Raw genomic sequence first — 14,445 nt, 5'->3', positions numbered from 1 at the left:
GCTCGAGGGACTCGGACGCGTTTGACTCCGAAATAAATCCACACACTAGCGAGTTCACCAATGAGAGAGCGTCCCGAGCAGCTTAATTACTCAAGTACTTATGACTCAGGAAATCTTGCAAGAGTCTGCCCGTTTGCATCGGTGCCCGCTCGGTTTGCACATCTTCGACCGGCATCACGAAACCGACAAGCCTGCAAGTTGTAGCATCATTCGGATCATCACCAGCTTGTTAGCCACTTGCTACTACTACAGATCTCAAGTTTTTTGCGCCCGACGTAATTTCGTGAGTCACGCTTTTTCATCAAGAATGGACCGTAACCGAGATACGGTAATCCGCCTTTTCCCGCAGGCTAGCGTTCATCAATATGACGATCGATAGTATCCGTCGGCACTGGTTGGGCTTGTGGCGAGGGAAATGATCATAAGGCAAGTCTATCAAGTTTCGGAATTTTCGTTCTAGTGCATGCCGAATAACAGCCTCGTAGGATGGTAGAATCAGAGAGTTTACTGATACGGTCCCCCAAAGATCTAGTCACGTCTACCCCCAAAATGCCCGGTCATTCACCCTCTTGACGGATGGTATAGTCCTGTCCTGCTTCAGCAGCAAGATGACGAACTTATTCATACCCCAAGAACCGGTTTCAGCAAGATGTCGATGATAAGCCAGTGCAAGCAACATGACGTAAGCTAGAGACAAAACACTATTACATAATGGTTGATCTGAATACGATTCAATCGTCATCTTAATCAACCACTTATAACTGCTATAAAAGGAACAATTACGGTAAGAAAATAGATTATCGTTCAAACGTACCCATCTATATCTAAATGTCAGACCAAAAACATGTCTCGCGTTCTGAATATACCTCACGTCGGCATCAACGTGGACAATATCGTAAGTTTATCGCACGTGAATCTCATCTACCACAATACACCCATTTTCACAGACACAACTCGAATACCTCGCGTCAAAGGTCACGGTGGTAATGTGTTCAGTAATACTGCGTCACACACGCAGTTCCTGATTTACGAACTCGAGGCCCCTAACCCCCCAACACCGTCCCTGATAACGCGGTTGATGCGCAACAGTGCACGCGCTTGCACTCGCCTGATCCAACGCCTAAGATCGGCATCGCGCAGGGTAAGTCCTTGGTTCATGTAGAACATTCTAAACTAAATAGCGTGCAGGGATGAATCTTATACAAGCTGATACTTGCCGATCACAGTCCATAACCCCAATCATACCCTCACCATGCCAACCACCCTACCACTTATGAATCATCTTGGTCATCTACAATTACACAGTACTAGTTCATACATACATGACTGACCCGCATATTTACACGAGGGAGCTTGCGATGAGCGATGAAGAAGCATCTGCAATGCGCAGGGTAAGCTATCATGTTATTGAAAAAACTCTAAACTGACAGAGTGCGCAGGGATGCATCTTAGACGAGCTTCTGCCAATACCAACACCAATCCCATCTCTGATCATACCATCACAAATTAAGCCAATAATGTATACAAGACTATTGGCATCAGGATGTACCCAGTGAATACACGCTACAATTGTAACGATGCTGCATAAAACTTACTACCTCACAGTTCCAAGCATTTTATGCTTCACGGACGTCTGCATCGATCTCGAAACATGTCAAAAGCTAGTGCGTCTGGCAAAGCAATCACCTTCCGGACACCTTCGATATATCTCACTCGTGACACTTGTAACGCGATACAGTGATGGAAGAAGTACCATTTTGACAAGATGATCTATGTTGTCGCAAAGCAGCGGACCTGCACCTGGGACAGTTTTCCACGAAGGCTTGGTACTTGCCACGAGCACCTACAAGGGGACGGCAGTCTCCTTGAATCAGATTCGTGGCATCGCTGAGGTCGTCAGGCTGTCAGAAATTTTTACTTCAAGGTCATACCAAGTGAGTAAACGTCATAACAACAAGACGGATACTAGGTTGATACTACAGCGGACACGGAAGTGATGAATATGGACAACAGGGAAGTTCAGCCCTCCGCTTCAGAGTCCGTCATGTGGGCTGATTAAACACTAGTAGGCTGACTCGTTCGTCCTCGCGCCAAGGGTTGATGGCGATCATTGGACCTCCTGTTTTTCTCCCGGAGAAGCACTTTCCATGCTCAGGTGGTCTTCGCGCCAGTTCCCCGCATACGATCGCCAACATCTATGGCGTTCGTGCAACTTATCAAATTCCTTCTTGAGCGCAGGTCTGGTCGAGACCAGACCTGCCTCTTCTACAGTACTAGCAAGAATAATGTAACTATTGTAGTAGTGGCCAAGAGGAACTAAATGGCCTGACGTCACCTCCGATGCACGAATATTCGTAGTGAAGCCGCTGAAGCAGCGGGAGTGATACCTGACGTGAAAGTCCAGCCAGCGGGCCAGATTTCCTAATCACAAGATTTTGCAGGCGAGGACAAGCTTCAAGCATCCCTGATAACTCATCAGACGTTGGCCCGACTTCTTTGGCCATATCAGTCGTTGATAGATCGACAAATCAGGAAGACAAATGCCCAAATACAAGGATATCGCGGACAGAAAACAGGATGAATACATCATAAAAGACGACACTTTCGAGACTTCGTACAACGTCCGTTTGGAAGAACCGTAATTACCGTTACACTCTCCCCTTTATTCTGCTTTATGCCCTTCGTCTACCAGGATCATGGCGCCTGAGTGACCCAAATCTATGCGACTCCTGGATTACATCCATTTTAGGACAGGGAAATTCACTGCGGCCGCATTCGAGTCAGACCTGGACCATAGCTAGAAATCAACAACACAAGTAAGAGGCACGCCACAATGCAAAGAGTAATAATGCATGTGATGATTAGGGGCGCAGATGGACTAAAGTCCCTAATGACACCTGAAAGAAATCCTAAGATGGACCCGATCACGCTAACCAGTCGATGAGCAATGCAAAGTGATTATAACCAGGTTACTTACCTCAGTACGCAAAAAAAAGTTGGTATGCTTGTAATGATGATGAGCACCATTCTCTTCTTACGAAGGTAGTATGCCTAGTTTGTAATGTCAGGGTCGGGCTGCAGATATGTGAAGTGAACCGAACCGCGAAATCTAGAGATCCCATTCTCTCGCCGAAGTGTTGCACCATATTTCCTGCAAAAATGCACCCGACACCTAAAATCAAGGAACAGGAGCACAATGTCTGTGCCATTGCTGATGTTCCTAAACCTGGAATAGCGAGGATGGCGACGTCCAGGGCCATCGAGACACCTGCCTGCATAACAGACTTCAAGCATCCCTGATAACTCATCAGACGTTGGCCCGACTTCTCCACTTTGAGTGGAGAGTTCCAGCGACTGGATATAGTGACTGACAATGTGACCGATTGTGAGTTGCTCCAAGGGTGCAATGAAGGAAATTTGTTTAGTTCAAGTGAACGCCGCATAGAATTATACGCAAGACGAAGGGTAAGACTTACGAAAGTCCACATTTGCGGGAGATGCTTGAACGGAGAAATATGAGATGTCAAACGTACTGAATTTGTTTTGCGAAAATGACGGAAACCGAGATTGAAGAAGAGTTCACGTTTCTGAGAAATGCTTCGACGAAAAATCAAGATGAATATACGAGGTATCGGATGTAGTGATTGCGTTTTGTGGGGGACATACTCTACAAAAATGTATACCGTGAACGGAAACCGAACCAGCTAGCTAGCGTTTGCCAGGCACCCGGTTTGGACGACGAGGGCGACGGACAGCTAAGGGAGGATCAGGAAGCGGCAAGGGGACAGATGTCGCACGAACAGGCACAGATCGAGACACTGTAAGCGACGCGGCGACGGTTGTAACCAGCTGTGATGTGAGTGGTGCAGGAGAAGGCGACAGAGCTATCGTTGGCTCCAGCGTGGATGGAAGTGCAGGAGGAGGTGTTTGGGCAAGTTGCTGACTGATCGAGCTTAACTCCCGTGTTAGAACATCACAAATGTTGTCGTGAGAGATGGCCGTCAACTGAGTACTTGCGAATGAAATCGCCTGACGCCACTCATCGAGGAGGGGGCGGCAGGGTGTGAAGTACGAGGTGACTAGCGGGGGATCAGTGAGACCATGGATGAATTCACGCTTCCACATGCTGCTGGTCGCGAGACTATCAAAGGTCAAACTCTCATAGTCGATCCCCCACCTCCGAACGGGGTCCCGATGCAAATTCTCCTCGTCAAGTCGGGGGGCCAGTGCACCCTTGGGTCCTAAATACACAACAGTGAATTCAAGTAGGATATAGAAGAGCGACTCGAGATCGTCGCAGGGCGTGTGTCGGACCGAATGACCATCTCCCATTAGGCGAAGAACGCGGAAGGATATGTATGGTATGGTTCCCTGTAAACTATGAGATCAACATAAGCAGAAAAAAAAACACGACGCACAGTACCACGTGGACTCTCGTCAGCTTTTCATCAGCATCGAGAAACTTTGCATGGTCAAAGTCTATGAAGTAGCCTTTTCCTTCGTAAATGATAATATTATTAGGGCTGAGGTCTCCATGAAGGACACGTCGGCCAACCATGGCTTTGTGGGCTACAATTCATGGTGATTAAAGAGGACTTCGTGTTTGCGAACAAAACTCACCAACCACGAGGTCACGAAAAACCCCGATAAGCTCAAGTATGTCGTTGAATTGCGTCAGTGGAAGCCCACAGGGTGTCAAGAGAATACGGCGATGAATTTTTTTCTTGAATACGAATGTCGGGCAATGACTGCGAATGTGCGATGTGGAGTCGGGCTGCCCATCATAAAGTACATCCCAATATTTGACGAGTTGAACCACATTTTGGATGCCGTCGACCGCTTTCAGAAAGTCTATTTCGACATCCTTGACGTCCTCGTTGACCCAACAATCCTTCAGCGCGTACTCCCGACCAAACTTGTCTCGAACGCGATAACAGACGGTTCCGCGCTTGAAAAATCCGCGGCTTTTCCATAGAATCTCCATGATCCAATACACGTTCTGGTCGTTATCGTAAACCCAGCCTATCGCCCCGGGAAGCATGGTATCGAAGCCGTCCGGCAAATTGGTGTGACTTGGGACGGTGCTACAAGAGTGCAGATGTGAATTGTTGGATCAAAGCCAAGGGAGGAACGATTTGCCAAAGTAGTGGTATTTAAGACGTCGACAAAACGTACGGGGAATCTATCAATCTGGAGTGGTTCTGATATCACCAAGCCAGAGCGATCTATATAATGGGCACGAAGTTTGAATTTGGAGATACTGAAAAGCAGGACAAAACGACGCCATGGTTGCTCCCGCATCATCAGATAACCCTTGGTAACGATGCCCAAGAACAAAGGATTTTGCGATCGCTGGAAAGATCAGATTGGGTGATCTCGATTCCTGTGAGGACGTCCTTCCAGGACTTTTCGGAGGAGTCTAACTTTCGGAGCTTGTAGTCCAGGAGGACAAGACCAGACTTCCACGAATCGGTGGCGTCCGGAAAAGGACTGATAGCGAACTCTGAGGACCAGTACCGGAGATCTGGTAGTTCTCTGAAAGGTAGAGGGTGAAAGGGTCGCGACGTGACCACTATTGCGCTTTTGAATTTGCTCCTTGAGCATCTCGCGCATATAATAGTATATCGCCCGGAAAAGACGCTCCCAATTCTTTTCTTCCGGCTCCTCTGCAGACTTCAAGTTTGCTCTTTTCCTTCCAGCTTTGACGAAAACATGCTTTTCCAAGCTGCCTTTCGTCTCTGGCATGAAATCCTCTTCCACGTCGGTATCTATCTGCGACTCGATTTGAGTCTGCAACGGGGCACGCCGAACTGGCATCTTACGTTTCCTCTGACTCGGAAAGGGATCCTTCACGTTGAGCCTCCATTGTTTATCGAAAACGGGAGCCCCATATATTTGAGTGTTGCCCCCGGTACTTTCTTGATGTGAGCGATTTTTTGATTTCCGATTTTCCAAGATTGGATTGCGGGATGAGGATTTGAAGGATGGAGGTCGCAAGCTGGAGGTCCTCCTCCCACAGAACCCGGGGGTCTTTGTCTTGCAGGCCCAACTCGCTCTTCATGAGCATGTCCATTTCGTCCTTAGTGCGACGTACGGGATGAATAGTAACGGTGCTGATAGGCCAGAAGATACTTAGATGGCGAAAGATGCTAACATGGGAGGGATGTGTTCCACTGTTTGTTGCCCGTTATTGACAAGACCAAGAGGTGGGGGAAATGACATCCACCGGGCGTAACTTCGGACCCCCATGACAGCGTTACAGTCACCGTAATCATTTAGCCATATATAGTGTTGCTGTCGAGGTGAGGTGACACCTGAGACGCAGCCAAATATGACTCTATAACATATCCTACTCAAATTCGGGACAAATTATTAATATTTACAAGGCTATCTTCGCATTTAGGATCTAAGAACAGAGTCGCAAAATGTTCACCATTAGTTGTAATTTAAAATTCATGATCAAATGATGGATATGACTGGATGAAAATATTTAATATGTGGGCGCAAGCTGATGTATTGTTAGATTCTTGGCCAGATAAAGGACATGTTACGTCTATGACTCACACTCATATTCAATAGTAAATCTTAAAATGTTGCATAATCAAATATGTACAGTACACATCCTAATAATGCATAAATAAATAAAATACAAACAAATCACTAGAAAATCATTCTTGGGCGCAAAAAATTGTACATTAACAGCAATATATGGACCAAGCTCATTTCTATGAATGGATGACTTGGTGCGTCTCGAAAAGATTGGATCCTGATTTGTTATAATTTTTTATGCATTATGCATTATTAGGATGTGTACTGTACTATATTTTAACTCTGGTCTACATTTGACAAGAGAATAAATAATGACTATGTTAGGCGAGAAGCGTTAAGAAATATGCTGAGCATGCACACGAATATGTTGGGGTGCCTTATTTTGGCCGCAATTTTGGGACTGCGCTTAGATCATACAGTGCACCGCTAGGGGGGCACTCAGTACCGTATTTCCCGGTTTGCTTAGACAGCGGAGCACTTATTGCAATTTAATTATTGCATACATGAATTTATTTTTAATGTACTACGAATGTACTCAGTAAATAGTGAAGCAATTATAATAATAGTTGGAGAAAAGAAACAGACCGCTAACAAGGTTTCACTCCCTTTAGTAGTGAATGAAACCCAGTTTGATCTCCGATGGTATTATCCGTATAACCGGTCCGCAAGTGGCTGAGTGGCTGCCGGCAATGCCCGGGCTGAGGTTCATTCACTATATAAGCCTCTCAAGTCTGTTTCCTAAACTCTTTTCTTTCCCTCCATGTTACAAAGTCCAGTAGTACATAGTTAACGTAGTGGTACATCCAATGTAATAATGCATCATTGTATGACGTCCAATCCTCCTGGCATTGTGTCAGGATACACTTCCCCGAAATCTAGTACCTGTGATTTTACGCTCAGTGTATTCTGGAGTGACTGCAGTCCCTTTGCAACACAATTCATGATGCATCATGCTATTGTGGGAGGTATGATATATTCGTCTGTCGTCTGAATCTACTGATGTATCAGATGCACAGTTCACTATTAGGTCATTGTTCTGCCTTACTATTGCTGGCTCGCCCTCCTTGGACTTAGTGTGATGTGCGGTCTTTGGGCACGGCACCATGTTGTCAACATCGGCCCCAGCATGGCGGCTCGGAGTGCTATGTTTATGTGCTCATGTAGCTCTTCGGTGTGTAGGTCATTTGCTTTAAAATGACGTAGCAAGTACTTATCCGCAGTTTTCTGCAGGCCACGGACAAGTCTCTCCCTTTTAGCAGAGTGATTCTCCCCGCTCTGAATGTGCGCCTGGCTTCCAGACGGGACAACAGCGAGGGGTCCGGTCTGACACTCACGTAAGTTGTGGATCCATCACTGGCAGTCGTGCTAACCTCGTCATCCGCCATAATGGTGTCCAGACATCCGTATGTCCCACTAAAAGTGATGGGTTGGTCGAGCTCCATAGCTGAACCCATTCGTGTCTCCTGATATCTTTCAGTTAGCACGATGTATAGGTAATTGTTCGGCTCAACATTGTCACGACGCTCAAGCTCAAAGTCATAAGATCTCAAGGATAATTCGATGCCCAATTCAAGGTCTTCGATATCACGCGCCGCCAATGGCCTGATGGCGCGTGGTGATGCTCTGGCATATGGTTTGAACCGTGTGTTAAAGGTGTCATCGTTGTGAGAGGGTGATTTGAATCCCATGCTGTAGCAACTGACCCAACTTCGTTACTTGGAATTTCATTGTGCATTCTTGTAGTTTTGTAGATCATGCTCCTTCACCACAGCTTAATTGTATTCATTGTACTTATTGTCATTGAGCTTTACGCAATTGTTTTCAATCTCGCCATATTTCAAATACATGGTGATGCCTTGGCTGTCTCCATGGCAAGTCCAAACAATTGTTTCGACCTGTTGTTGAACATTAGATTAATGGTGTATTCGAATATACTTATATGCCGATAATCACTCTGACAATAATCAGATCCCTCGACTATGGAGGTATGTATCGAATTCTATCAGGGTGCTATGCTCGTTGACACCACCTAGTTTGCCAACAATTTCACGCTGAATCGTCACACTAAGGCGGTCAATGTATTGGCTGTCAGCAAGCATGGATCATTGCTCCTTACTGGAGGTAACTCGTTATTTTCATTACTATACTTGTGCTGAAATTGTGTACAGGTAATGATGGATGTGTTGTTGTTTGGAGTCTCACATCGGGTGAAATGATCCAGGAAATACATTCACCAGCGGCAGGATATATTAGTGCCATTATCTGGGCGGACATCGATGATCGCGGAGAAACTATGTTCGCATTTGGAGCATCCAATGGCAACATCCAAATGTATGAATATGATGTAAGTGCATAATATGCTTATTGAGTTTGGCTCACACTCATGGTCATTACGCTAGGCACTTTTTGAATTCCGGAGTGCTACCATTGGCCATTTGGGTGCGATTGAGTCTCTTGCATGGGATCCCAATTATTGCAGACTTGCGAGTGCTGGCGACGGTCACCCACAAGTTTGGAACCTCAGACCAGACAGTGCGTAGCCATTGTAGCGTTGTGTGTCTACTAATACATTTTATCTATAAGAGACATTCACACCAATGGTCTCTCAGCCCGAGAAGCAGGTATATGTTGCGTGCACCATCCACTTTTATGACAAGGGTGCTTCATTATTGGTGTCATACCTGGAAAGTGGTGATGTGTTAGTCGACGTTCCTCAGATTCTGATTGTTGCATCTGATGCGTTCTCAGATTTTGTTATTCGATAGAGCCTTGGGATCTCAAATGGCACTGAAAAAGTCTCAAGCAGAATGTACATCAGCTTTGATTTAACACTGTTAGACTTTTTATTAACTGGCGCATTTCAGCGGCAATGCTGCTCTTGATGGCAATTACTTGCTCGTGAGCAACCTCAAAGACGGGGTTGACAAATATGCCATTCCCAACCTCACACATGTGCAGTCCTTCAACCATGTGATTTTGCGCAATATTCCTTTGCAAATCTCTGTTGCTCGACAGTCGGGCTTACTGTTCGTGGGCGGTGATGATGGGTTTGCTCAAATTTTTGATTACACCACAGGTGCATACCGTGGACAGTTGGATCATGGTAGTCGTGGCGATTGCATCACACCTGTAGTGGTAAGTGACATGTTGCCCAGCGGCTGATGACATAAGACTAACATTAGTTAGTCTCACGAAGGACGCTCAAAGTGTCTTGTTATCACTGGCACCTGCCTTAATGGGCATAGTAGCATGAAAGTATGGGGGGAGAGTGATGTGGTAAGCGAGCTCTGTTCAGTGTTGGTGATTTCTGATTCGGATTAGATGCCAGAGGAGCATGTAACATCTCTTTCATCCCCATCCCCATCAACCGCAGTTCAACTAGTTCGGTTTGCTATAATCTGCGTGCTTGTGAATGCCCTTATGCATGCTCTGCAATCAGGCGCCTTTTCGACACTTTATGTGTTACTTTGACATGCCCGCATCCCATTTGTTGAATACTAGGGGTTGGTTGCATCAAAAAAACTGGTTCCCTCCGCGATTTGGTGCCAACCCTTTCAATGCTTAGTACTACAGCTGTTTTTCCATGTAACTACCTACTTGTACCGCCTAAAGTCTTGTACTTCGATGTTTCAAGTTTGCTTAGTCACACAATACCACTACCATATTTGGTCGATTGTGGACCGGGCAGTGGGTCTTCCCAAATTGGGATTCACTACAAATAGACGCGATGCTTGTATCATGGTTTCCTTTCCTACTTTCATCATCTGAGCGCCTATACTAGATTAAACAGTAGTCTCTGTGCAGGTGTCTTGTGCTGGATTTTGTGGTGCCTGCTAACATCTACTTTGTAGAGTTTCGTCATCCATTTAGCTCTCGAGCACCTCAATGTGCAAAGGTCTTGAAAAGCTCAGTTGACTCCCAAATTGAAAGTAGTTTTTTCGGAGGTGAATACTATTGCTTCTTGTCTCGAGTTGCTTTACTTACTTCACCAGGCGAAGAGCCGCTGAAGGTGAGGAATCTTGACTGTGGGTGAAAACACTTAAAGAAGGGGGCTCTACAGCAAGACCTGGATATGAGAATACAACTCGACCCAAAGGATAGCTACTGAGAGAAGTTCCTTGCGAATAAGGTGGAGGGAAACTCTGTCAACTAGATGGGCGCTGGTAGGCGCGAGAAGATAATGTGCACGAAGGCGCGCGAGATGTGAGGGGCGCGCGCGTATGCGGAAGCGCACTTATGAGTGATAAGGGATGTGGTTTCAAGTATAGTAGAGGTGCGAGCTGTAGCAGATGGAGAAGTATAATCTGATTTCAAGTACTAAGGTGCACTATACAACTTGCAGTATACTGAGATAAATGGGGGGAAAAAGTAGTACCCGAAGTAAAAAGAACTTCCCTCTATTTAAGAAGGGAGATAGCGCTATGCGGCGCTTCCGAGCGTGGTACCGAACCAAGTAACCATATCAACTCTAAATATAATCTAAAGTCTAAGATAGACTTTCTGTATGTAAGCGCGGGGATCGGACCGAGTGCACATCAATTCAGTGAAAGAGATAAGAATAACACACCAGTAAATCAGTGAGGACATAGGACGGACGGGTAGGCGCGAGAAGACCTAAGGGGAGGCGCATGGACGCGCGCGGAAGCGCACGAGTGCATATAAGGCATGCGAATGAGGTGCGTACGTAGGGTGCGCGTGCGGGAGCGCGTATGACTGATCCTTCGGATAAGAGCTGGAATATGTAAGGAATATGTGGTTCATAGGGCCGTATATCCGGCATTGAGAGGCGCGAGTCTCTACACTGCCATCCTGTCCTCAACGACTATAAAGATGATTGGGTAGTGTCGGATTTCTTGTGGGTCTATCTTAAAAATAGTAGTACTCGCGTGAATTAGCTACCAGAGAATGTAATAAAATATCTGTTGATGGCAAACCAAATCTCCCTTTCTGTTGAACTTTCGAATAATCTTGCGCCTATGGGAAACAGAGTGCACTTCTTGCATTAGTCGTTCAATGGCAGGACCGAAAACATGTTGGAGTATAGCATTCAACGCAGTAAGAAGTATGGAACAACAAGACGAAGGAAAAGGACAACACACTGAAAACACCAGGGAAATCATTAAAGTTTGAGGGTAGGGATGTATAAGTGGAACACTTTCGAAGAAAGGGAGGTAGCGGATCAAAACAAGTGGCACTAAGTTCAAATGTTCAATCACAGACTCGTCCGATTTTTTTTAATGCATGATATCAAGTATTGTTTGTAGTAATGTAATCACAGCAGATAATGGTCACGTATGTCAATCAACGAAACAAAATTGATTTGTGATACAGAGGACATAAGCGGATATTCGAAAAGTATGGGTAGGCTTCTACATGAAATTACCGAGCCACTGAGCCGAGCCAAGCACCCATATGGCTAGATTTCCTTGAACCTACGTTTCTTGCTGGATGTTGAGAGTTCCGGCCATGAATAACATTGTGACTTCGTGAAGCAGTGCCATTGTACGTGGTACTTCACGTAGGAAGCAATATCTTGTGATACAGGAAGATCCTGAGGCCAGCCGTCCAATCCAAGGTGAAAATCATAAACTGCCAGTATCTTGTCGTGCGACTTCAAGATCTCCATGTGCTCTTTCATCTTGTGAACAGGATTTGTCTTCATGATGTTTGTGAGGAGAGTCATTTCATTGGCGTCTGGATTTAGACGTTCCATCCACTTGGTCATCTGATCATAGACATCCTGCTGCTCCTGAGTGACAAGAGTATACCGAAGCGCAAAGAGCTCTGCAAGAGCGACAATAAGCCTGTCTAGCGGTTTGCGATTGACAAATACATCTTTCGAAAAATGCATTCTTGAGGTGAGAAAACCTGATTTGGTAGATGATCCAACTCCCTCCAATTCATCAACTTCGAAGACATCCTTCACGAGCAATGTTCGAGCGGGGACGGTTAAGTGAGTCATTGTGTACATCAAGGCAATCCATAGAATGACATAGAGACTGGACTCTATGTCATCCTCAACATCATGTTTGGCGTCTTTATGTTGGATGAGGTGAGCCGACATGAATTGCCATGTTCCCTTAGTGACAGAAAATTTAGTACAACTAACCAACTTAGGCACGGAATGAACGAACCGTACGATTTACTTGTTGAGCACCTTGAATGGTGATTAATTTTGAGAGGTCCCAGTCAATAAGGATGCCCTTGCCCTTGTAGATGACGATGTTGCCAGCACTAAGGTCTCGATGCAACACACCCGCTTTATGATATGCTTCCTTATGGGCTGTAGCAATATGAATATAATAATGCCTTTGGAGAAGATGGAAACAAAATATGTACCGATTAATGTGTCATGAACGATTGAGACAAGCTGATGAGAGCTTGTGAACTTATGAGACTCTTTGCCCACAATATTCAGAACCAAGCAATAATGGACATGTGGAGTGATCGTGGTGTGTGAACACGCCCAGGGAGCATGCGCCAACCTGTGAGTCTGCGGAGCTTGTTGGGGAAGAGAGGGTACATCGTGACACGCAATGCACGACACAACATTGGAAACCTTGTGTTTTGCTAATAATTTGTATGTCTCGCCTTCTGGTAAGATGTCGGGGTTGGCAACCCGCCAAGAGTCTTTGAACATAACAACATTTTTGTTGTTAATGTTATACGCAGGACACGTGCATGTACACCGGCCTATAGGAGTTCGACCAACAGGTTGAGGTGCAGGAAAAATCAAAGTAATCGGGTCAGAGTTATCGACAGCAGGCACAGTCACTTTCAACATGCGCCAGGAAGCAGGAAGGTCCAACTTCAATCTTGCAAGGCTAGCTTCTTCTACACTAGCGAGCGTCACTGAAGTGTCGACACCACGGACTGCAGGTGATGCCTGTGCGTAATGATGGAAAAATTCTGCTAAATGTGGTTCTTTATTGTAATAAATAGCGGAAGAAACGGTAACTCCCTCCCTGTCCCATCTTAAGATGTAAGCTTGTTCACAGACGATCAGGACAGAGAATGCGTGAGTCCGATATTGTGCGCCAAGTTGAGCTGCAGCATAGCTCGTTATTTGTCCCAGCGTGTCCATGGCCTTGTCGGTCTCAGATATAAAGCGCGATGAGCCATGTGCCGGTGTGTAGAACAGATTGTGATGTGGTTCACACTTGAATTCAACGACCACTTCTGTGGTGGATATATCACAGGAGGATTGTCTGTCGTGGGGTATCCCATCGGCATAAACACAGATGTCCGGTTTGATTTGAAAGGAAAATGCTTTGCAGTTTATCTTGTCTGCATTGCTGTGGGTGTCAATAAACGATAGACCGGGAGCAAAAGATTCCATAGTGTTGATCTGCACTCGTAGTCAGGCTGATAACAATCTTCTCATGGTTGAAGCACTTACAAATGGATTATAAGCTTCGGTCTCCAGGGCAGCAGAAACCGTGCTGGCGAAGGCGCCCTCTGAGAAGGATGTTAAAGGTTGATAATCTGGGATCATTGTAGGCGACAGGAATTCTTCGAGAAATTCTTCGGCTGGCATCGGACCAACGAGATATCCTCTTATCTCATTGCCCATAGTGTTGAGAGTGGTATTTCGGCAGCGTGTATTGGTCGTGAAGGGTTGCATCGTAGCGCAAGTACATTTGATGGGAGTGTCGTTTGGTGGTGCCAGTATCTGTGGCAGCAGCTCGGGCGTCTTCTGTTCTGCAGGGGGGGTGCCGTTGGCCTCGTCAGACACTTGTACAGTGGGCATAGGGAACATGATAGTTCAATGAATGGATATTATTGTACAAATGCAGGGTATGACGAAATGGGTATATGTAGATGATGCAATGATTAATGCGAGAAAAAAAAACCACTAACAACATCTAGAGGCTTATATAGTGAATGGAACTCAGC

At 45.8% G+C, this 14,445-nt stretch overlaps 6 protein-coding genes across 6 annotated transcripts; 2 read left to right on the top strand and 4 right to left on the bottom strand.

The window, feature by feature from the left end:
- Positions 1-844: 844 nt before the first annotated feature.
- HD556DRAFT_1314596 (uncharacterized protein) lies at positions 845-2,059 on the top strand (the record flags this gene model as incomplete). Its single annotated transcript, XM_041300964.1, has 7 exons — positions 845-895; positions 948-983; positions 1,090-1,141; positions 1,306-1,391; positions 1,606-1,664; positions 1,790-1,934; positions 1,970-2,059. The coding sequence occupies 7 exons, from the start codon at positions 845-847 to the stop codon at positions 2,057-2,059; spliced, it is 519 nt and encodes a 172-aa protein (XP_041152540.1).
- A 1,649-nt stretch (positions 2,060-3,708) lies between these two features.
- On the bottom strand, positions 3,709-5,041 carry HD556DRAFT_1451146 (kinase-like domain-containing protein; the record flags this gene model as incomplete). The annotated part of the gene is made up of 3 exons (XM_041307892.1): positions 3,709-4,371; positions 4,424-4,569; positions 4,621-5,041. 3 exons carry the CDS (start codon positions 5,039-5,041, stop codon positions 3,709-3,711), a joined length of 1,230 nt encoding a protein of 409 aa, XP_041152539.1.
- A 262-nt stretch (positions 5,042-5,303) lies between these two features.
- Positions 5,304-6,073, bottom strand: HD556DRAFT_1451145 (uncharacterized protein; the record flags this gene model as incomplete). The annotated part of the gene is made up of 3 exons (XM_041307891.1): positions 5,304-5,524; positions 5,574-5,860; positions 5,916-6,073. 3 exons carry the CDS (start codon positions 6,071-6,073, stop codon positions 5,304-5,306), a joined length of 666 nt encoding a protein of 221 aa, XP_041152538.1.
- A 1,424-nt stretch (positions 6,074-7,497) lies between these two features.
- Positions 7,498-8,237, bottom strand: HD556DRAFT_1314594 (uncharacterized protein; the record flags this gene model as incomplete). The annotated part of the gene is made up of 4 exons (XM_041300963.1): positions 7,498-7,542; positions 7,595-7,691; positions 7,760-7,836; positions 7,884-8,237. 4 exons carry the CDS (start codon positions 8,235-8,237, stop codon positions 7,498-7,500), a joined length of 573 nt encoding a protein of 190 aa, XP_041152537.1.
- A 291-nt stretch (positions 8,238-8,528) lies between these two features.
- Positions 8,529-10,020, top strand: HD556DRAFT_1451143 (WD40-repeat-containing domain protein; the record flags this gene model as incomplete). The annotated part of the gene is made up of 9 exons (XM_041307890.1): positions 8,529-8,534; positions 8,583-8,670; positions 8,718-8,893; positions 8,949-9,081; positions 9,133-9,245; positions 9,315-9,358; positions 9,414-9,684; positions 9,736-9,825; positions 9,871-10,020. 9 exons carry the CDS (start codon positions 8,529-8,531, stop codon positions 10,018-10,020), a joined length of 1,071 nt encoding a protein of 356 aa, XP_041152536.1.
- A 1,945-nt stretch (positions 10,021-11,965) lies between these two features.
- Positions 11,966-14,308, bottom strand: HD556DRAFT_1314592 (uncharacterized protein; the record flags this gene model as incomplete). Its single annotated transcript, XM_041300962.1, has 4 exons — positions 11,966-12,628; positions 12,684-12,832; positions 12,889-13,897; positions 13,949-14,308. 4 exons carry the CDS (start codon positions 14,306-14,308, stop codon positions 11,966-11,968), a joined length of 2,181 nt encoding a protein of 726 aa, XP_041152535.1.
- Positions 14,309-14,445: the final 137 nt, after the last annotated feature.

This window comes from Suillus plorans (genome assembly GCF_016647745.1).
Source record: "Suillus plorans strain S12 chromosome Unknown HD556scaffold_121, whole genome shotgun sequence".
NCBI lineage: Eukaryota > Fungi > Basidiomycota > Agaricomycetes > Boletales > Suillaceae > Suillus > Suillus plorans.
This window is presented reverse-complemented; position numbering and strand designations above follow the sequence as displayed.